Genomic DNA, 23,684 nt, shown 5'->3' with positions numbered 1-23,684 from the left:
TGAAGCATTACAGACAGTATCTCCTTTCCACCTTCCCTTTTTGTGGAAATTTGCGCTAAACACTCTGTTATGATTTCATTTTAGCTTCACTAGCTGTTATACAGTTCAGTCTGGCTTCTTCTTGTTCCAATATATCCCCTACTTTCTTTTTTCCTTAAGCATTTCATTTCTCCTGCTGGATGACGAAGCACCGATTAAGCTACTCCACAAGCTTTCAGTTATTAGTGAGAACTACATCCATAGTTCTTATAAAACGACCACACCAACAATGATGCCTCAATGTACGGGCTTGACTGATGGCCTATGTCTTAAGTGTATAAATCTAAAACCTTCCAAAAGGAACTATTTTAGAAAAGTCTGTCTGCTCAGCTCAGTCTGTTCATTCTCAAGGTATGAAAACCTATACAGTAGGCAAAAAAAAAAGTACGAACAGTAACTCCTACCTTAGCTTCGTGTTTCACAACCACTTCTACAACATCATTATGAGCCTTTTCTGATGCCACATGCAGAGGAGTCAAGAAGCTTTAAAAAGAACAGAGAAAAAAGAAAGAATAATTCAAAAATTTATTTTGCAAACTCTTTTAAACAAGCACTTAGGAGTATTCATTTGTAACCACTCACTCTTTTGTTTTTTCATTGATGTTGGCTCCTTTCCTCAGCAGCAATTCACACACTTGTTTTCTCTTAGGATAGGGAGAGGCAGCAGCACAGTGCTGAGAACAGTAAACATTGCAGCATTAACAACCAGCCACAGCAGGGCAGGGGTTTCACTGCTTGCTCATCAGCAGGCAGTCAGGAGTTGCTCGTGTGCAGTGTCAACAGAAAAAAAAACCCAAAATCATGTAGAAGCCCTTATTAACTTGGGAGATTTCGCATAGGCTTTTGGATTTATTCTGGTATTTTCCAGAGCTCCCTCTCCAATAATTGCTGGAAACCTCCAAGCTTTACAAACCAAACTAACATAAACAGCTTACTGTTGCTTAAAACCAAACCATTCTACAGAAAATCAGCCATTCAGACAGCCTATATTAAACAGGCAATTTAGATGAGCCCTAACATTCACCTTAAGAATAAATTATTAATCAATGGTATTTGCTTAACTAGGCACTTGATATTCCAGGCTGGTCTGAATTACACTGTTTTGACACTGAAATTTTTAGTTCTAAGCTATTACCTAGTATGTTTAGGTCAGCCACAATATATGAAAAATAATTCATAAATCCTGAGATATTACCAATGCTGTCTCATGTGTTTGAGGATGCTTGAAGTTCACTGTCTCCAAAGAAAGATGTTTCTTTATACGAGCCACATCTGATTCTCTTGCAGCCTGCAGCAGTGAGTGACCTTTGAATTCATCTTTAAAAAGAAATAAACACGTACCAGAAGGTTACACTCCTTAACTCAAGAAGGATCAAGAGCATTGTTTCTTTCAGTTAGATAAAAATATTCAGTTTATTCAACAGACCACAGAGCAGACATTTCCAACTCAAAGGGCAGTTTTTCCCCCACTTGACAGCACTTGTTAGCTAAGTCAGAACGCTACAGGGACACGCTTAGTTTCTGAAGCGAAGGCAGAGCCACCTGAACTGGCTGAACAACATCCACGTCACTCCCCACTCCTCTAGGTTCTGCTCTTCCCACACGTACCAACTCAAGCACATATAAATCTCTACTTCTGACCTGCCTTTGGAAAACCATGTCTAGATGCTAACATGAAGCCCAGTGTAGTATTTACTGGGAATTTCTGTACATGTCCCACAAAGTTATTGTTTGGCCATGAAGGACAGAATTTGAGGGCATTCTTTTCAACTCAAGTCTGCTGGACAAAAATCAGCGCCTTTCATCAATTTCTTTTAGCAATTGTTGGTGTAAAATACCAAGCTGCATACTCAAACAAACTCAGAATTCTAAACAGTTATGTTTTTTCTTTTCTTCAAACAAAACACAGTGGAATAAAAATGTGTATTTCAGCAGTCTTGACGCAGTGACAGGAGCAAGTATGGAAAATGAAAGCGTACTGGCAAGGTCATGAGGGAAAGCTACAGGGAAGAAAAGCTACAAAACCCATCACAACCACGACTATAAAACTGACAATAAAATTATTTTAAAGGCCTATGTTCAAAAAAATCTAGCAATCTCAATTTCTAAACAGTGAAATGTACTGTCCAACATTGCTCAATTGCTTGAAAGCATTTTCCACATCTGCTTTCTGGTGGGTCACCATCCAGGGAACCTAAGGACCCACCACAATCTGTAACTGTAGAGCTGATCTTGCTCAATACTCACATGCTAATCGCTCTTTTAATTGGGGTGTTGGAGCCAAATCGATGGTGCTTTTGTTGTGACAGTTCAAGAGTGTAGGGTCAGCACCGTAACTTAACAGAAGAGAACACACTTCCACCCTGTTCTTAGAGGCTGCTTCGTGCAGAGGGGTGAACTGCCACAGATCCATCGCGTTCACACACGCGCCGTGCTTCCAAGGGAAAGGGGCAGAAAGGATGCATTAAAACCAGATCAATAGAAAGACTTCTGTCATTAGTTACAAAGCAGTAGACTGTTAAAATAAAAATCAATGCTTGTATGCAAACTGTATCCAAGATGCTCCTTTTCAATATAACACAACATTTCAGCACATTGCAGTTTCTAATCCCCTAGTGCCTTACAGATACATTCAAAAAAGCCCAATGCAGGCTGGTCTCTTCAAGGCTTTCTCCAGCATCTTGAGAAGGACAGTAGCTCTGCTACACGTCACACTGGAGAAAGAGCCTAACTCACATACTCCAAGTCACCTTTGAACAAGCTCCTGTTTCTTGTTCCTCTAGAAAAAGTCTAGAGTGAACAGTTGCACTAAGATAAACACACGTTCTGTGACTACCCACCAAGAGATGAATCCCAAGATATCTAGGAGGAGACAGACACTCAAAATTGGCTTCAATTCAAAACATTTAAGTATAAGGTTCTGCAAGTAATAGTTTTGGATGATTAATATCTGCGTAATTCTTCTCCAGTAACATCCTATATGCACCTGGAGTTCTGTAAGCACGTCTGACAGGACGTGCTCTTTCCCACTGATCCTGTTACCACTGCAGTGCTTTGCAAAAAATAATTCCTGACTCCCTGGAGCAGAAATCCAACAAGGAATATGACTCCAGCATAACAGGTAAGGAACGCAGCTGTGTCTAGGCAAGAGGGGATTTTTTTTTTGTCTGGTACCACAAGTGTAAAGATTAGTTTTGCAATGGGCCTCTGCAGTAAAAAAACCAACCAAACAAACACAAAATCTTCACTATTTATACTTACTACAATATACGCTCTAAGTTCATGCCCTCAAAAGACCAATTACTCTTTAATCTTAAAACATTGAAGATCTTTACCAGTATTCTTTTAAAAAATCTCTTAATACTCTGTCTTACAAAATATTGTTCTATTGTCAAACTCGGTATTTCTCAGTTTTGGGGTTTTTTTGGTGTTGTTTTTTTGGGGTGAGGGTGGGAAGGTTGAGATAAGAAGTACTTGGTAAAAAAACATTCAACTTTGAAGCAGAGAAAGTTAAAAACAGAAAGTGCATTTATAAGGAAAAAGCTTCCTTGCAAGCAGAAGATTCTGTAGCTCCAGCTTAATAATCACCAACAGGTAGAGCAGAAGCAATCTACCATTCTGGAAGTTTTGTAAATCTAAATACAAAATAAAAACGCAACTTGCATTAAGTCTTATAAACTGTTCTTATTTAATAATATGCAATTTAATCTCTTCAAAGACCAACCTTTACTAGAAGCTCTGTTACTTCATAGTGACCATAGGAACAGGCGTTGTGAAGTGGCACCAAGTCTCTGTACAGGAGAGAAAGGGGGAGGGTGACTTTCTCAGTAGACATATCTCAATTTCAAATGCACCTACAGAGCACTATGTGGGAGTATCAGAGATGTTCAAATGACGTTGAGGAGAAATAAGAAGATGGAGAAGAACACAGAAAACCCCATCAGCATTTTTCAGAACAATAAACGTTTAAAATAATTAAAAGACGCAAAATTTATTGTGCTGTCTTACTGCAAATGAAGAGGTTCCCCTCAGACTCAGAACCCACAGCAGTAAGAACTACCTGCAGGGGATTTTCAGGAGTGACAGCAATGATCTCCTTCACAAGAACACAGCAATATTTCACTATGTTTCCTAACACGACAACCAAATGCTTGAGAATGTAGTCCAAACAAGAACTCTGGGAAACAAATCTTCTATTTTTATCACATTCTTTGCAAAAAGAAGTGCAGAAACTTAGAAGCAGAAAGAAAGTTAAGATTGATTCAATCATTTCTCAATATTTGCTGACTTCACAGTGGTGTTCAAATGTCTTTTATTAAACAAGAGATAATAATTTGGCTAAAAGGCAACATGTTCTATGGTCAGCTCAACTTGGATTCTACTGAATCACAAGTCTCAAGCCTGGAAACTCTGTATTTTTGTCACAGCAGAAAGGTTAAAGATGGCACAATGGTCTCAAGTGAGAAATTCTTCATGGTTAAAATAGTATTACTATTCTTTACTTCATTGCAATTTTAACCAAATTCTTTTTATTCTGACCAAAGGAAAAATGAACCTACCCTTTATCCTTGGCGTGTACGTCAGCCCCGTGCTGCAGTAAGAGCTGCACTATTTTGACACGGTTATACCCAGCTGCTAAATGCAAAGGAGTCGACTGAAATGACACAACACAGGAGTAATCAGTAATAAAAGTTTGATTTTATATTTATTTTTTTCAAAACTTGTTAACAGTACTAATTACTGAAGTCTTTAAAATACTTGCAACATAAAAAAAAACCAAACCAGGGTGCTTGAATCAGACATTTGATAGCTAAGTTCATTGTTTACTCGCTACTCTTGCAGTCATGAAGGCCCTTTTTAAAGGCTTTTTGAGTCCTGCAGTCCATCTCTGTCCTTTAGCCTACCACCATAAATACTTTGCTGGGACAAACTACATCTCTTGGGAAAGGGGAAATCAGACTGCAATTAGAAATGATGACTGCTCAATTATAAAGAGGTCTCCCTGCCAGTCAGGAGATGAAGCTCAGAAATTATCAACAGAGACTATTACCCACATCTTTGTGGGTGGTAAATTAGTGGGGCTTGGGGGAAAAACTCCTGAAAATTCTCACCCTCCACAGAGCACTCGGGTAACTGCTCTATGAGCTCCTCCAGCAAAGCCACTCAAGCAAGTACGTAATGAGGATGAGGATGCCAAAAATTGATAATAATTTGAACTTCTGGTAGGCGAGGGGCAGAAGACCATCAGGATGTTTTAGAATGGAAATTTTGAACATTTTTCATGTAGTTCTCTAGCACTGCTTATAGCTCCTGAAGCAGCAGCAATGCCTTGCCCAGGACACATGGCAATTACGGGGCCCGTGTGTCTCTGTGACAGTGAGGAGAATCCGTGACAAAGCCGCCCTTCTCTCTCCCTGCAGGTACGAAGGTCAAGAGGTAGTTCCAAGAAAAGGTGTTTGTTCACTGCTCCTAGACGGAAATACCTACACAGTCCTTCTAAGGTTAAAAACCAACCCACAAATTAGCTGGTTGCTTGAGAGGTACAATCTTATTTTCACACATATATTGAAGAAAATAGACAGATTCTATGTTTAACGTTCTAAAATCCGATCAAACAATAACGGTGAAACATGTAAGAGTGAACTCATTCTGATCAGAAACAAAAATACCTTTCTGCCATCACTTGCATGACAGTTAACGTTCAATGGTGTAAGAAGAGACATCATCTTTTCTTCATTTCCGCTCCTGAAAAACGGAAAGAAATATTTTCGAGCTGACCATGATCCAAATTTTTGTGTTTGTTTTAGAAATAAGATTACAACCAAATAGCAAAAGCTTTCTAGAGAGTATTGGCTCACAATGCTGTCAATTACATGCATAACTTTCTTTTTTTTAATAAATAAAGCCTCAGAAACTTTGAGATATTTACCCCATAGGATGCTGCATTATGCAACGGAATCAAACCTCCTTTATCCTGGGCATTCACATCTGCTCCGTGCTGTAACAGGTATTCTGCCACCTCCAGATTGTTGTAGCCGGCTGGAAGGTGGCAAAAGGACAGAATAAATAGACCGTATTAAAAAAAAAAACCAACCCTCAACAAACTGTAGAGAAGTAGCAATTAATTTAAATTACTTGAAAGTTACAATGTCATTCCCTGTGAATACAGTGTATTATCTATTAGTGAAGGCAGCTTCACCCTATTTAAGAGTATTTGGTTTTAAAACCTCTGTCACTAAACATTAGAAGACCCTCTTTGGCTAGAGAGTACAGAAAACTAAAGTCATTCAATAGTTTAGAAGAGAAACGTAAGATTATATGCATAAAATACTTTTTTTTTTTTTTTAAGAGAAAATGTGGGATCTCCTAGCTTGAGGCTATACTTTAAAGCTGCTTAGACACAGGAAATTCAGGCACAGTAATAACTCTGATCAATCCAGTTAATTCCAACACTGACCTGCTAAATGCAGCGGTGTTGAGTGCCGTCCCTGCGTGTCCCGGCAGTTGACGTTGTCAGGTGAACACAGCTTTTTCACTCGGGCCAAACAGCCCTTTTTCGCAGCATCCAGAAGAGCTGCATCTCCTCTAAGTAAGTCCTGAATATCAGTATCACCATCTTTAACCAGGTCCAGAGGAGTATTTCCATCCCGGTTTTTCTTCGTGGGGTCAGCTCCATGCTGTGCACATCAAAACAAGTGGAAAGTATTTAAGTAGAATAAACACATTGCGCCTTAGGCATCTGATGCCTAATTGAGCAAATATTCTGACCCATATTCACATCCATTTACTGCCTGAGAAAGGACAGAGTTGCTAATAGTATCCCTTTTCCTGGAAACACAGTGAAGGACAATGATTTAGAAACCACAGAACACAAATCAATTTCTCAAAGCAGTCCAACCCCATTTCAGACTGAAGAAGAAAGGAAAAGCAGCAGCTCGTCTCTCCAGCCCATGGAATACCTGCAACAGCAGTTTGCAAATCTCATATTTTCCTTTTGCTGCAGCTTCGTGCAGGGGAGTGAATTTCCACAGATCAGCTACGTTGACAACCGCCCCGTGTTTAACCAGCAGCTCCGCGACTTCGTAGTGACCGTACGAGCAGGCGTTGTGTAAAGGGACCAGTCCTCTGCAAACCAGGGAAAAAACCCAAACAAACAAATTCTCTTTAAAAATTGGGTCTTTTCTCACAAAGTGATATAAGCTTAAAGTACAATACACCGTCAATAACCAAACCATGGCATTTTTTTCCAAATGTCCCCAGCAGTGTAATACAGTAGGAGTATCTACTGCTAAAGTGCTAAGAATGCAACCGGTGGCACTGAAGAGACTGAAGAGAAGTACAAACATGGGGCCAGAGAAATTCTTGATGCTCTAGTCTCAAGTACCACAAAATACAATTTTCAATTCTTGCTGAAGCAAGACGTGGGGCCAGCAAAACTGCCACCTGGGACTTCCAAAGGGCAGACTTTGGCCTCTTCAGGAGCAGGGTTGAAAGTGTCCCTTGGGACACAAAGGTGGCCAGGAAGGCTGGTCGTATTTCAAGGAGGCACTCTTAAAAGCGCAGGAAAGAGCCATACCCAAGTCCCAAAAAACACGCAGGAGGGGAAGAAGACCAGCCTGGCTAAATAGAGAGCTTTGGCTGGAGCTCAGGAACGAAAAGAAGACTTATGATCTTTAGAAAAGGGGCCTGGCAGGCAAGGAGAAATACTGGGAAGTGGTGAAGATATGCAGGGGGAAAATTCAGTGAAATTCATGAAATACTTTTGTGGATATTCTGAACGTCTTCAATCTAACAGAACTTTCCATGGAAATAAAAAAGAATCAAGTGTCTGAAGAAAGATGGGATGCTGGCCAGCTCACAGTAGTCAAGAGGTGACATATATCAGCAATTACAACTGCCAAGAAAATAGACATTTGAGTATTTACCCCTTGTCTTTTGCATGCACATCAGCGCCGTGCTGAAGGAGATACTCGACAACAGACACCCTGTTGTACCCCGCTGCAAAATGAAGGGGTGTCGACTGGCGTCCTTCAATATCTCTGCAGTTCACACTTTGAACTGTACACAGTTTCTGTGAAACACCCCAAACAAAACACACATCACTGTATATAGTGTTGGGACACTTTTCATTTAGTCATAAAATGTTGTTAGAGACATCTAATTTTGAAAAATTGTTTGCATTAAAGTCTCTTTTAGTCATTAATTTCTACATAAAACCTTTGCTTTACGCAGATTGTGTCCCAAGAAAAACATTAATTAAATATTCCCTCCTCCCAAATCCACCCTGTGACTTCTTACTTGTGCTTTTTATATAAGACAAACTTTTGGAGGTGGTGAACATTACATTTTGCCAGCTGTAAGATCTGTGCAAAGGTTTTAGGACAGGGATCACTACTCTAAAGCAGTCAGTGAAGGGCTGTTTGATTGCTTGCTTTGAAAAATAGTAGTTTGGTAGTTTGATTCTCTCTTATTTTTAGGGCAGGTTTAAGCTTACTTTTACAGTATCCACATCTCCAGCCTTTGCAGCCTCCAGCAACTGTCGATCTGCATCAGAATTACCCACTGGGATCCCTTCTGCAAAAGAAACAAGGTTGCATGACAAGTGAGTGAGTGTATGCAGTTGAAGGAATTTGTTAAGACAGTAAATCATTTCAGTATTTCAAAGATTTCCCTTAAAAAGAAAATTAACCAATTATAGACAAGTTTTGTCTTTTCTTATTCTCTACCAGTGTCGCTATTAGCTCCAACAGTGTTTGCTAAGTTGCCTTTAGCAACACACTTCCTATCCATTCTGAAGTACTGGGGAACCAACTAAAGATTCTCAGTTTCAGAATTAGACTGTAGCTTACCTATGTGTAGAGTATCCAAACTTTAAAACCCATGTACCCTGTTGCCTCTGCTCACAGTTGCAAAGTGCAAAGCAGATATGACTTTGCTTTTGAAACTCACTTTCTACTTACAAGATCCCCAACTCCCCTACATCAAGATTTTTCCAAAACTATTCCAGACAGCTGTACCATTAAATACCTGAGCATGCCTGACAATCTGTACAGCTGAATACCAGAGAGTAAATGAGATTGTTAACTACAGCCAGAGCAGGGACTCTCCCTGCGTGCGTGGTGATGGAGTAAGAACGGCACAGCCCAGCTCTCGGCACTGTCTTCTGTAGAAAGTTCATTTTTTGGAATTGTGTTCACTGTTACTCCTTGACAGCACTTGAAACTACAAGTAAAACGAAGCAGCAGGTTACTTCAGCAGCGGGTGCTGAATGAATCAGTCGTACCTTGCAGCAGCTGTTGCACACTCTCCGTCCCCATCTGTAGGGCTGTAAAGCCCTGCAGAGACACGATGGAGGGATCGCAGCCAGAACTCAAGAGCAGCCTGCAGGTCTGGAGGTGCCCGCAGTGTGCTGCTCTGTGCAGAGAGGTCTGGCCCAGATTGTCTAAAGCATTAACCTAAAAATAACACAGACAAGAAACATCACCATCAAAGCTTAATATCAAAGCCGTTTTCACTGCTGACTGGGAGAGTTTCACAAGGATTCTTCCTCCTTTTAATTAAAAGAACATATTCAGCATATTTCTGGAGGTCATGACACTTCAGAAGATAAAACTTAAACAAAAACAGATCATAAAGTTGCAACTACATTCACTGAGGACAAACAGCCCCCATTTTAGAGACGTGATTAATCCAGTGTAAGCAAACAATTACAGCAATTCTACCACATCCAGAAGTTGGCACAAATCCCCAGTGCCAGCACACAGAACAGCTCCCACCTGCACTGGCTTATCGCCATTTTTCAGAGTGAGGACTTTCTATGTGTTTCAGTCAAGGTGTATTTAACAATTGAAAACTCTGCACCCCAAAGTTACTTGGATTCCCTCCTGCTCCTCTGGTTTTGAGCATTGCTTTGGAAAATTCACAGCAGTCAGGCCGTAATCAAATTGACATGAGAGAGATATTCACCTCCTAGTTTTGGAGGATTGAAGCATTACAGACAGTATCTCCTTTCCACCTTCCCTTTTTGTGGAAATTTGCGCTAAACACTCTGTTATGATTTCATTTTAGCTTCACTAGCTGTTATACAGTTCAGTCTGGCTTCTTCTTGTTCCAATATATCCCCTACTTTCTTTTTTCCTTAAGCATTTCATTTCTCCTGCTGGATGACGAAGCACCGATTAAGCTACTCCACAAGCTTTCAGTTATTAGTGAGAACTACATCCATAGTTCTTATAAAACGACCACACCAACAATGATGCCTCAATGTACGGGCTTGACTGATGGCCTATGTCTTAAGTGTATAAATCTAAAACCTTCCAAAAGGAACTATTTTAGAAAAGTCTGTCTGCTCAGCTCAGTCTGTTCATTCTCAAGGTATGAAAACCTATACAGTAGGCAAAAAAAAAAGTACGAACAGTAACTCCTACCTTAGCTTCGTGTTTCACAACCACTTCTACAACATCATTATGAGCCTTTTCTGATGCCACATGCAGAGGAGTCAAGAAGCTTTAAAAAGAACAGAGAAAAAAGAAAGAATAATTCAAAAATTTATTTTGCAAACTCTTTTAAACAAGCACTTAGGAGTATTCATTTGTAACCACTCACTCTTTTGTTTTTTCATTGATGTTGGCTCCTTTCCTCAGCAGCAATTCACACACTTGTTTTCTCTTAGGATAGGGAGAGGCAGCAGCACAGTGCTGAGAACAGTAAACATTGCAGCATTAACAACCAGCCACAGCAGGGCAGGGGTTTCACTGCTTGCTCATCAGCAGGCAGTCAGGAGTTGCTCGTGTGCAGTGTCAACAGAAAAAAAAACCCAAAATCATGTAGAAGCCCTTATTAACTTGGGAGATTTCGCATAGGCTTTTGGATTTATTCTGGTATTTTCCAGAGCTCCCTCTCCAATAATTGCTGGAAACCTCCAAGCTTTACAAACCAAACTAACATAAACAGCTTACTGTTGCTTAAAACCAAACCATTCTACAGAAAATCAGCCATTCAGACAGCCTATATTAAACAGGCAATTTAGATGAGCCCTAACATTCACCTTAAGAATAAATTATTAATCAATGGTATTTGCTTAACTAGGCACTTGATATTCCAGGCTGGTCTGAATTACACTGTTTTGACACTGAAATTTTTAGTTCTAAGCTATTACCTAGTATGTTTAGGTCAGCCACAATATATGAAAAATAATTCATAAATCCTGAGATATTACCAATGCTGTCTCATGTGTTTGAGGATGCTTGAAGTTCACTGTCTCCAAAGAAAGATGTTTCTTTATACGAGCCACATCTGATTCTCTTGCAGCCTGCAGCAGTGAGTGACCTTTGAATTCATCTTTAAAAAGAAATAAACACGTACCAGAAGGTTACACTCCTTAACTCAAGAAGGATCAAGAGCATTGTTTCTTTCAGTTAGATAAAAATATTTTTTTTTTTTTTTTTTGTTAAGAGAAAATATGGGATCTCCTAGCTTGAGGCTATACTTTAAAGCTGCTTAGACACAGGAAATTCAGGCACAGTAATAACTCTGATCAATCCAGTTAATTCCAACACTGACCTGCTAAATGCAGCGGTGTTGAGTGCCGTCCCTGCGTGTCCCGGCAGTTGACGTTGTCAGGTGAACACAGCTTTTTCACTCGGGCCAAACAGCCTTTTTTCGCAGCATCCAGAAGAGCTGCATCTCCTCTAAGTAAGTCCTGAATATCAGTATCACCATCTTTAACCAGGTCCAGAGGAGTATTTCCATCCCGGTTTTTCTTCGTGGGGTCAGCTCCATGCTGTGCACATCAAAACAAGTGGAAAGTATTTAAGTAGAATAAACACATTGCGCCTTAGGCATCTGATGCCTAATTGAGCAAATATTCTGACCCATATTCACATCCATTTACTGCCTGAGAAAGGACAACAGAGTTGCTAATAGTACCCCTCTTGCTGGAAACACAGTTAAGGACAATGATTTAGAAACCACAGAACACAAATCAATTTCTCAAAGCAGTCCAACCCCATTTCAGACTGAAGAAGAAAGGAAAAGCAGCAGCTCGTCTCTCCAGCCCATGGAATACCTGCAACAGCAGTTTGCAAATCTCATATTTTCCTTTTGCTGCAGCTTCGTGCAGGGGAGTGAATTTCCACAGATCAGCTACGTTGACAACCGCCCCGTGTTTAACCAGCAGCTCCGCGACTTCGTAGTGACCGTACGAGCAGGCGTTGTGTAAAGGGACCAGTCCTCTGCAAACCAGGGAAAAAACCCAAACAAACAAGTTCTCTTTAAAAATTGGGTCTGTTCTCACAAAGTGATATAAGCTTAAAGTACAATGTATCGTCAATAACCAAACCATGGCATTTTTTTTCCATGGGGCCAGAAAAATTCTTGACGCTCTAGTCTCAAGTACCGCAAAATACAATTTTCAATTCTTGCTGAAGCAAGACGTGGGGCCAGCAAAAGTGCCACCTGGGACTTCCGAAGGGCAGACTTTGGCCTCTTCAGGAGCAGGGTTGAAAGTGTCCCTTGGGACACAAAGGTGGCCAGGAAGGCTGGTCGTATTTCAAGGAGGCACTCTTAAAAGCGCAGGAAAGAGCCATACCCAAGTCCCAAAAAACAAGCAGGAAGGGAAGAAGACCAGCCTGGCTAAATAGAGAGCTTTGGCTGGAGCTCAGGAACAAAAAGAAGACTTATGATCTTTAGAAAAGGGGCCTGGCAGGCAAGGAGAAATACTGGGAAGTGGTGAAGATATGCAGGGGGAAAATTCAGAGAAATTCAGTCAAATACTTTTGTGGATATTCTGAACGTCTTCAATCTAACAGAACTTTCCATGGAAATAAAAAAGAATCAAGTGTCTGAAGAAAGATGGGATGCTGGCCAGCTCACAGTAGTCAAGAGGTGACATATATCAGCAATTACAACTGCCAAGAAAATAGACATTTGAGTATTTACCCCTTGTCTTTTGCATGCACATCAGCGCCGTGCTGAAGGAGATACTCGACAACAGACACCCTGTTGTACCCCGCTGCAAAGTGAAGTGGTGTCGACTGGCGTCCTTCAATATCTCTGCAGTTCACACTTTGAACTGTGCACAGTTTCTGTGAAACACCCCAAACAAAACAAACATCACTGTATATAGTGTTGGAACACTTTTCATTTAGTCATAAAATGTTGTTAGAGACATCTAATTTTGAAAAATTGTTTGCATTAAAGTCTCTTTTAGTCATTAATTTCTACATAAAACCTTTGCTTTACGCAGATTGTGTCCCAAGAAAAACATTAATTAAATATTCCCTCCTCCCAAATCCACCCTGTGACTTCTTACTTGTGCTTTTTATATAAGACAAACTTTTGGAGGTGGTGAACATTACATTTTGCCAGCTGTAAGATCTGTGCAAAGGTTTTAGGACAGGGATCACTACTCTAAAGCAGTCAGTGAAGGGCTGTTTGATTGCTTGCTTTGAAAAATAGTAGTTTGGTAGTTTGATTCTCTCTTATTTTTAGGGCAGGTTTAAGCTTACTTTTACAGTATCCACATCTCCAGCCTTTGCAGCCTCCAGCAACTGTCGATCTGCATCAGAATTACCCACTGGGATCCCTTCTGCAAAAGAAACAAGGTTGCATGACAAGTGAGTGAGTGTATGCAGTTGAAGGAATTTGTTAAGACAGTAAATCATTTCAGTATTTCAAAGATTTCCCTTAAAAAGAAAATTAACCAATTATAGACAAGTTTTGTCTTTTCTTATTCTCTACCAGTGTCGCTATTAGCTCCAACAGTGTTTGCTAAGTTGCCTTTAGCAACACACTTCCTATCCATTCTGAAGTACTGGGGAACCAACTAAAGATTCTCAGTTTCAGAATTAGACTGTAGCTTACCTATGTGTAGAGTATCCAAACTTTAAAACCCATGTACCCTGTTGCCTCTGCTCACAGTTGCAAAGTGCAAAGCAGATATGACTTTGCTTTTGAAACTCACTTTCTACTTACAAGATCCCCAACTCCCCTACATCAAGATTTTTCCAAAACTATTCCAGACAGCTGTACCATTAAATACCTGAGCATGCCTGACAATCTGTACAGCTGAATACCAGAGAGTAAATGAGATTGTTAACTACAGCCAGAGCAGGGACTCTCCCTGCGTGCGTGGTGATGGAGTAAGAACGGCACAGCCCAGCTCTCGGCACTGTCTTCTGTAGAAAGTTCATTTTTTGGAATTGTGTTCACTGTTACTCCTTGACAGCACTTGAAACTACAAGTAAAACGAAGCAGCAGGTTACTTCAGCAGCGGGTGCTGAATGAATCAGTCGTACCTTGCAGCAGCTGTTGCACACTCTCCGTCCCCATCTGTAGGGCTGTAAAGCCCTGCAGAGACACGATGGAGGGATCGCAGCCAGAACTCAAGAGCAGCCTGCAGGTCTGGAGGTGCCCGCAGTGTGCTGCTCTGTGCAGAGAGGTCTGGCCCAGATTGTCTAAAGCATTAACCTAAAAATAACACAGACAAGAAACATCACCATCAAAGCTTAATATCAAAGCCGTTTTCACTGCTGACTGGGAGAGTTTCACAAGGATTCTTCCTCCTTTTAATTAAAAGAACATATTCAGCATATTTCTGGAGGTCATGACACTTCAGAAGATAAAACTTAAACAAAAACAGATCATAAAGTTGCAACTACATTCACTGAGGACAAACAGCCCCCATTTTAGAGACGTGATTAATCCAGTGTAAGCAAACAATTACAGCAATTCTACCACATCCAGAAGTTGGCACAAATCCCCAGTGCCAGCACACAGAACAGCTCCCACCTGCACTGGCTTATCGCCATTTTTCAGAGTGAGGACTTTCTATGTGTTTCAGTCAAGGTGTATTTAACAATTGAAAACTCTGCACCCCAAAGTTACTTGGATTCCCTCCTGCTCCTCTGGTTTTGAGCATTGCTTTGGAAAATTCACAGCAGTCAGGCCGTAATCAAATTGACATGAGAGAGATATTCACCTCCTAGTTTTGGAGGATTGAAGCATTACAGACAGTATCTCCTTTCCACCTTCCCTTTTTGTGGAAATTTGCGCTAAACACTCTGTTATGATTTCATTTTAGCTTCACTAGCTGTTATACAGTTCAGTCTGGCTTCTTCTTGTTCCAATATATCCCCTACTTTCTTTTTTCCTTAAGCATTTCATTTCTCCTGCTGGATGACGAAGCACCGATTAAGCTACTCCACAAGCTTTCAGTTATTAGTGAGAACTACATCCATAGTTCTTATAAAACGACCACACCAACAATGATGCCTCAATGTACGGGCTTGACTGATGGCCTATGTCTTAAGTGTATAAATCTAAAACCTTCCAAAAGGAACTATTTTAGAAAAGTCTGTCTGCTCAGCTCAGTCTGTTCATTCTCAAGGTATGAAAACCTATACAGTAGGCAAAAAAAAAAGTACGAACAGTAACTCCTACCTTAGCTTCGTGTTTCACAACCACTTCTACAACATCATTATGAGCCTTTTCTGATGCCACATGCAGAGGAGTCAAGAAGCTTTAAAAAGAACAGAGAAAAAAGAAAGAATAATTCAAAAATTTATTTTGCAAACTCTTTTAAACAAGCACTTAGGAGTATTCATTTGTAACCACTCACTCTTTTGTTTTTTCATTGATGTTGGCTCCTTTCCTCAGCAGCAATTCACACACTTGTTTTCTCTTAGGATAGGGAGAGGCAGCAGCACAGTGCTGAGAACAGTAAACATTGCAGCATTAACAACCAGCCACAGCAGGGCAGGGGTTTCACTGCTTGCTCATCAGCAGGCAGTCAGGAGTTGCTCGTGTGCAGTGTCAACAGAAAAAAAAACCCAAAATCATGTAGAAGCCCTTATTAACTTGGGAGATTTCGCATAGGCTTTTGGATTTATTCTGGTATTTTCCAGAGCTCCCTCTCCAATAATTGCTGGAAACCTCCAAGCTTTACAAACCAAACTAACATAAACAGCTTACTGTTGCTTAAAACCAAACCATTCTACAGAAAATCAGCCATTCAGACAGCCTATATTAAACAGGCAATTTAGATGAGCCCTAACATTCACCTTAAGAATAAATTATTAATCAATGGTATTTGCTTAACTAGGCACTTGATATTCCAGGCTGGTCTGAATTACACTGTTTTGACACTGAAATTTTTAGTTCTAAGCTATTACCTAGTATGTTTAGGTCAGCCACAATATATGAAAAATAATTCATAAATCCTGAGATATTACCAATGCTGTCTCATGTGTTTGAGGATGCTTGAAGTTCACTGTCTCCAAAGAAAGATGTTTCTTTATACGAGCCACATCTGATTCTCTTGCAGCCTGCAGCAGTGAGTGACCTTTGAATTCATCTTTAAAAAGAAATAAACACGTACCAGAAGGTTACACTCCTTAACTCAAGAAGGATCAAGAGCATTGTTTCTTTCAGTTAGATAAAAATATTCAGTTTATTCAACAGACCACAGAGCAGACATTTCCAACTCAAAGGGCAGTTTTTCCCCCACTTGACAGCACTTGTTAGCTAAGTCAGAACGCTACAGGGACACGCTTAGTTTCTGAAGCGAAGGCAGAGCCACCTGAACTGGCTGAACAACATCCACGTCACTCCCCACTCCTCTAGGTTCTGCTCTTCCCACACGTACCAACTCAAGCACATATAAATCTCTACTTCTGACCTGCCTTTGGAAAACCATGTCTAGATGCTAACATGAAGCCCAGTGTAGTATTTACTGGGAATTTCTGTACATGTCCCACAAAGTTATTGTTTGGCCATGAAGGACAGAATTTGAGGGCATTCTTTTCAACTCAAGTCTGCTGGACAAAAATCAGCGCCTTTCATCAATTTCTTTTAGCAATTGTTGGTGTAAAATACCAAGCTGCATACTCAAACAAACTCAGAATTCTAAACAGTTATGTTTTTTCTTTTCTTCAAACAAAACACAGTGGAATAAAAATGTGTATTTCAGCAGTCTTGACGCAGTGACAGGAGCAAGTATGGAAAATGAAAGCGTACTGGCAAGGTCATGAGGGAAAGCTACAGGGAAGAAAAGCTACAAAACCCATCACAACCACGACTATAAAACTGACAATAAAATTATTTTAAAGGCCTATGTTCAAAAAAATCTAGCAATCTCAATTTCTAAACAGTGAAATGTACTGTCCAACATTGCTCAATTGCTTGAAAGCATTTTCCACATCTGCTTTCTGGTGGGTCACCGTCCAGGGAACCTAAGGACCCACCACAATCTGTAACTGTAGAGCTGATCTTGCTCAATACTCACATGCTAATCGCTCTTTTAATTGGGGTGTTGGAGCCAAATCGATGGTGCTTTTGTTGTGACAGTTCAAGAGTGTAGGGTCAGCACCGTAACTTAACAGAAGAGAACACACTTCCACCCTGTTCTTAGAGGCTGCTTCGTGCAGAGGGGTGAACTGCCACAGATCCATCGCGTTCACACACGCGCCGTGCTTCCAAGGGAAAGGGGCAGAAAGGATGCATTAAAACCAGATCAATAGAAAGACTTCTGTCATTAGTTACAAAGCAGTAGACTGTTAAAATAAAAATCAATGCTTGTATGCAAACTGTATCCAAGATGCTCCTTTTCAATATAACACAACATTTCAGCACATTGCAGTTTCTAATCCCCTAGTGCCTTACAGATACATTCAAAAAAGCCCAATGCAGGCTGGTCTCTTCAAGGCTTTCTCCAGCATCTTGAGAAGGACAGTAGCTCTGCTACACGTCACACTGGAGAAAGAGCCTAACTCACATACTCCAAGTCACCTTTGAACAAGCTCCTGTTTCTTGTTCCTCTAGAAAAAGTCTAGAGTGAACAGTTGCACTAAGATAAACACACGTTCTGTGACTACCCACCAAGAGATGAATCCCAAGATATCTAGGAGGAGACAGACACTCAAAATTGGCTTCAATTCAAAACATTTAAGTATAAGGTTCTGCAAGTAATAGTTTTGGATGATTAATATCTGCGTAATTCTTCTCCAGTAACATCCTATATGCACCTGGAGTTCTGTAAGCACGTCTGACAGGACGTGCTCTTTCCCACTGATCCTGTTACCACTGCAGTGCTTTGCAAAAAATAATTCCTGACTCCCTGGAGCAGAAATCCAACAAGGAATATGACTCCAGCATAACAGGTAAGGAACGCAGCTGTGTCTAGGCAAGAGGGGATTTTTTTTTTGTCTGGTACCACAAGTGTAAAGATTAGTTTTGCAATGGGCCTCTGCAGTAAAAAAACCAACCAAACAAACACAAAATCTTCACTATTTATACTTACTACAATATACGCTCTAAGTTCATGCCCTCAAAAGACCAATTACTCTTTAATCTTAAAACATTGAAGATCTTTACCAGTATTCTTTTAAAAAATCTCTTAATACTCTGTCTTACAAAATATTGTTCTATTGTCAAACTCGGTATTTCTCAGTTTTGGGGTTTTTTTGGTGTTGTTTTTTTGGGGTGAGGGTGGGAAGGTTGAGATAAGAAGTACTTGGTAAAAAAACATTCAACTTTGAAGCAGAGAAAGTTAAAAACAGAAAGTGCATTTATAAGGAAAAAGCTTCCTTGCAAGCAGAAGATTCTGTAGCTCCAGCTTAATAATCACCAACAGGTAGAGCAGAAGCAATCTACCATTCTGGAAGTTTTGTAAATCTAAATACAAAATAAAAACGCAACTTGCATTAAGTCTTATAAACTGTTCTTATTTAATAATATGCAATTTAATCTCTTCAAAGACCAACCTTTACTAGAAGCTCTGTTACTTCATAGTGACCATAGGAACAGGCGTTGTGAAGTGGCACCAAGTCTCTGTACAGGAGAGAAAGGGGGAGGGTGACTTTCTCAGTAGACATATCTCAATTTCAAATGCACCTACAGAGCACTATGTGGGAGTATCAGAGATGTTCAAATGACGTTGAGGAGAAATAAGAAGATGGAGAAGAACACAGAAAACCCCATCAGCATTTTTCAGAACAATAAACGTTTAAAATAATTAAAAGACGCAAAATTTATTGTGCTGTCTTACTGCAAATGAAGAGGTTCCCCTCAGACTCAGAACCCACAGCAGTAAGAACTACCTGCAGGGGATTTTCAGGAGTGACAGCAATGATCTCCTTCACAAGAACACAGCAATATTTCACTATGTTTCCTAACACGACAACCAAATGCTTGAGAATGTAGTCCAAACAAGAACTCTGGGAAACAAATCTTCTATTTTTATCACATTCTTTGCAAAAAGAAGTGCAGAAACTTAGAAGCAGAAAGAAAGTTAAGATTGATTCAATCATTTCTCAATATTTGCTGACTTCACAGTGGTGTTCAAATGTCTTTTATTAAACAAGAGATAATAATTTGGCTAAAAGGCAACATGTTCTATGGTCAGCTCAACTTGGATTCTACTGAATCACAAGTCTCAAGCCTGGAAACTCTGTATTTTTGTCACAGCAGAAAGGTTAAAGATGGCACAATGGTCTCAAGTGAGAAATTCTTCATGGTTAAAATAGTATTACTATTCTTTACTTCATTGCAATTTTAACCAAATTCTTTTTATTCTGACCAAAGGAAAAATGAACCTACCCTTTATCCTTGGCGTGTACGTCAGCCCCGTGCTGCAGTAAGAGCTGCACTATTTTGACACGGTTATACCCAGCTGCTAAATGCAAAGGAGTCGACTGAAATGACACAACACAGGAGTAATCAGTAATAAAAGTTTGATTTTATATTTATTTTTTTCAAAACTTGTTAACAGTACTAATTACTGAAGTCTTTAAAATACTTGCAACATAAAAAAAAACCAAACCAGGGTGCTTGAATCAGACATTTGATAGCTAAGTTCATTGTTTACTCGCTACTCTTGCAGTCATGAAGGCCCTTTTTAAAGGCTTTTTGAGTCCTGCAGTCCATCTCTGTCCTTTAGCCTACCACCATAAATACTTTGCTGGGACAAACTACATCTCTTGGGAAAGGGGAAATCAGACTGCAATTAGAAATGATGACTGCTCAATTATAAAGAGGTCTCCCTGCCAGTCAGGAGATGAAGCTCAGAAATTATCAACAGAGACTATTACCCACATCTTTGTGGGTGGTAAATTAGTGGGGCTTGGGGGAAAAACTCCTGAAAATTCTCACCCTCCACAGAGCACTCGGGTAACTGCTCTATGAGCTCCTCCAGCAAAGCCACTCAAGCAAGTACGTAATGAGGATGAGGATGCCAAAAACTGATAATAATTTGAACTTCCGGTAGGCGAGGGGCAGAAGACCATCAGGATGTTTTAGAATGGAAATTTTGAACATTTTTCATGTAGTTCTCTAGCACTGCTTATAGCTCCTGAAGCAGCAGCAATGCCTTGCCCAGGACATATGGCAATTACGGGGCCCGTGTGTCTCTGTGACAGTGAGGAGAATCCGTGACAGAGCCTCCCTTCTCTCTCCCTGCAGGTACGAAGGTCAAGAGGTAGTTCCAAGAAAAGGTGTTTGTTCACTGCTCCTAGACGGAAATACCTACACAGTCCTTCTAAGGTTAAAAACCAACCCACAAATTAGCTGGTTGCTTGAGAGGTACAATCTTATTTTCACACATATATTGAAGAAAATAGACAGATTCTATGTTTAACGTTCTAAAATCCGATCAAACAATAACGGTGAAACGTGTAAGAGTGAACTCATTCTGATCAGAAACAAAAATACCTTTCTGCCATCACTTGCATGACAGTTAACGTTCAATGGTGTAAGAAGAGACATCATCTTTTCTTCATTTCCGCTCCTGAAAAACGGAAAGAAATATTTTTATTCCAGTTTGTAAAGCCTTATTATGCTTTTATATTTTCCCTTGCTATAACATTTAGTAAATCTGTTCTGAAATAATTCACTTCTGTGTTGTCAGCATTAAAGGGAAAGTAAAACTACATTTATATAACTATTTTTGCAGCTTTATTCACAGATAACAGCAAAGCCTAGCACCTAGGTGGAATGCCAGCTCAAAAGCCAATACATACATTCATTACATATGATTCTGAAAATATAACTAAATTCCAAACAACTTCCAAACATGCATACCTGGCACTCTCTAAGAGTTCATCTTTCTTGTATTCACCTAGAAGACAAAAGAGAGTTTCTTTAGTTGTTAAATAAAAATCTATATATGTGAAGTTCACAGCTTATCCTCCTCTTCCAAAATTTTAGAGAACATAAGTGCTAAAAATCTGACATGCCATTACCGACCTAGTACAATAAACTATTTCCCCAGAACACATCCCAGGGCTGAGATGGAGGACGTATGGGGTTTTCTATTTAGAAGTATAAAACAGAGAGAAGTCGAAGTAATACCAGAAAGACAACCCCCAAAATGCTGTCTTACATTCATTTCGCTGTTGTTAGTCATAACGTAATGTAAAGATTGTCACTCACCAGTCAGCACTGCTTTTGCAGAGGGGTCTGCCAAATCCAGGGCCGTTCTCCCGTCGGTGTTGCGGATGGTCGGCTCGGCCCCGTGCTGCAGCAGCACTGCAAAATGCCAAGGGTGGCCATGAGAACACAATCAACAAGCCAAGGCTTCTGAGACCTATCATTACTGGAAGCCTCAAGCAACAAAAGAAACAGCCAGTTACTGATCCTCACTTCCCCTCTCCCATTTTTCATGTCAGAATTCCTTCATGTCACCTCTGAGCAGTTTAACGAGTGAAACACGCCTGGACACGTTTTATGAGGGAAAAGCAGGGCAGAAATGGAACCACTACGGAGTGGCAGGAGGCAACCTCAGTTGGAGGACTGACTGACACACCACAAACATCACTAGATACTTCCCAGGGGCTCCAGAGCGTGCTGCCTCACATCGACAAGTGACTCTGCCCTAAACTACACAGGCCATGCATCTTGGCACTCATACTGGGGCCAAAACCGCAGTATTATATATAAATCTCTCCAGGTGTGCTCCTTAGTAATAAAATAAATGAGAGCAAACCACACGATCCAAAAATTAGTTTCTTGACTACATATCTGGTTCTCTACCTCTTCCTAACTCCTAAGAACTGTGTAGGCAAAACAAGCAGTCAGTACAATTGAAGCTTAGCTCCTGCCCTAAGGAATTTAAGACCGCTGCCTCATGCAGAGACAGAACGGATCCACCACCGCGGTGCCAGCAGCAGGAAGCAGCGTCAGAGTCCAGGCTGAAGCAGATGGGACTCTAGCTCCATCACACCACTCCAAAGCTCCTTCCCCATGATGGCAATGTGAACTTGGCAATTATCAAAAATAGACCTATAAACTTGTCTTATAAAACTGGCACATGGATTTAAGTTTAGGAAAGATTTTTAGTTTTAAGCCTCGTGCCAGCCATAGCTTCACAGAGTAAAAATGGTCTTGATTTTTCACAGTGAAAAGGTCACAGAAGAGCAGGAGACAATTACCAATGCAGACATCTGTCTTGCCCTTGATGGCAGCTTCATGAAGGGGAGTGTAATTCCAATTGTCCCGAGCGTTAGGGTCTGCACCGTGTCGCAAGAGAAGATTGACAACTTCAGCATGGCCAAAGGAGCAAGCGTTGTGAAGAGGAATAAGGCCCCCATCATCTCGTGCGTGGACATTGGCACCACTTTGAAGTAAATACTCAACGACATCCTTCCGACCAAAACCTGCAAGAGATAAAGGGAGCATTTACATACCAAGGCTATTTTTTAAACGCCTAAAAATTAGGTTAAAATCAGGAGAAAAAAAATATTCAAGATTACTGGAACAACGAATATCTCAATAGTGCTCCCATGAGTCAACAGCTTCTTGAAAACAGAACAAAAGGAACAGAACACAGATAACAAAACCTCTTTTTTAGTCATTTTATATGGCTATTAAATCAAACAATATTTTGCATGATACTCAGCCAACCCACAGCCAGTTTGTGGATGGACCAAGAGATGAGACTGGCTACAAGCCAATGCACATACAATTCATATTCTATGCTTTTAAAAATTGTCTCATATAACACAAAAAGTATTTTATGGAAACACATTGCTTGCTTTTCAAAAAAAAAAAAAAAAAGCAGCAGCACTGCTCTCAGGTTAAAATTAGAAGCATGGCTATTTGCTTTCTAAGGAATAATTAACACAATGTGCACGCAGATTCCATCTTTGAAACAATCACTTAAGAAAATCCTTAGGGACATAAGAAGTTTATCTGAGATCACTCTCTATTGAAGAAATTTATTAAGAGAGTATGAACAACCCTAATTTAAAGGTATTCAAAATGTCTACTTTCAGTGATGCCTAAAATGGTTATTAAGATTTGCTTCAAAAATGTTCTTATACATTCTGAGGCGCTTTTTTAATAAACCTGTCATTGCAGTTAGTAGACAGCAAAAAAATATGCCCACTCGTACATCTGGGGGTAGAAACATATCATAAATAAGGTAATTGTTCTTAAAAGCCAATTCTATAGCTACGGTTGTTTAATTTCAGCTGTATCCTGCACATTTATATAACAGCAAATAAACCAGGACATCAAACTGTACGTGTGTTGTCTCTAATACTGTCACAAGAGGCCAGAATGACTTGGGGCTTCTGCCTGTAGCTGTTGTGTCCATCTGGTTATGCTCTAGATCTGCCTACAGAAACCTCTCCAAAGCTTCACGAGGGTTT

The 23,684-nt window shown here is 40.2% G+C and overlaps 2 protein-coding genes across 2 annotated transcripts in view; both read right to left on the bottom strand.

Moving 5' to 3' along the window:
- The window catches only part of TNKS2 (tankyrase, TRF1-interacting ankyrin-related ADP-ribose polymerase 2), a 29,899-nt gene extending 18,526 nt beyond the window's left edge, over positions 1-11,373 (bottom strand). The window contains exons 1-15 of the mRNA XM_014965802.1: positions 11,258-11,373; positions 10,645-10,736; positions 10,467-10,545; positions 9,323-9,494; positions 8,534-8,613; positions 7,965-8,110; positions 6,999-7,164; positions 6,598-6,716; positions 5,709-5,787; positions 4,599-4,693; positions 3,764-3,830; positions 2,287-2,473; positions 1,235-1,356; positions 622-713; positions 444-522 (exon numbers count right to left, since the gene is read on the bottom strand). Of these exons, the coding sequence (XP_014821288.1) occupies positions 444-522; positions 622-713; positions 1,235-1,356; positions 2,287-2,473; positions 3,764-3,830; positions 4,599-4,693; positions 5,709-5,787; positions 6,598-6,716; positions 6,999-7,164; positions 7,965-8,110; positions 8,534-8,613; positions 9,323-9,356 (1,266 nt within the window). The 5' untranslated portion in view covers positions 9,357-9,494; positions 10,467-10,545; positions 10,645-10,736; positions 11,258-11,373. The remainder of the gene's footprint in view (positions 1-443; positions 523-621; positions 714-1,234; positions 1,357-2,286; positions 2,474-3,763; positions 3,831-4,598; positions 4,694-5,708; positions 5,788-6,597; positions 6,717-6,998; positions 7,165-7,964; positions 8,111-8,533; positions 8,614-9,322; positions 9,495-10,466; positions 10,546-10,644; positions 10,737-11,257) is intronic.
- On the bottom strand, positions 9,526-22,710 carry LOC106902249 (tankyrase-2-like). The gene is made up of 19 exons (XM_014965594.1): positions 22,464-22,710; positions 21,466-21,561; positions 21,115-21,151; positions 20,746-20,821; positions 19,636-19,730; positions 18,801-18,867; positions 17,324-17,510; positions 16,272-16,393; positions 15,659-15,750; positions 15,481-15,559; positions 14,337-14,508; positions 13,548-13,627; positions 12,979-13,124; positions 12,107-12,272; positions 11,602-11,821; positions 11,258-11,379; positions 10,645-10,706; positions 10,467-10,545; positions 9,526-9,651 (listed from the first exon to the last, which is right to left on the bottom strand). Exons 1-19 carry the CDS (start codon positions 22,708-22,710, stop codon positions 9,526-9,528), a joined length of 2,271 nt encoding a protein of 756 aa, XP_014821080.1.
- Between the last annotated feature and the right edge of the window lie 974 nt (positions 22,711-23,684).

The sequence above is a fragment of the Calidris pugnax genome, unplaced genomic scaffold (genome assembly GCF_001431845.1).
Source record: "Calidris pugnax isolate Ruff unplaced genomic scaffold, ASM143184v1 scaffold64, whole genome shotgun sequence".
Classification (NCBI taxonomy): Eukaryota; Metazoa; Chordata; class Aves; order Charadriiformes; family Scolopacidae; genus Calidris; species Calidris pugnax.
The sequence above is the reverse complement of the archived record's forward strand: the minus strand, read 5'-3'. Positions and strand labels throughout refer to the sequence as shown.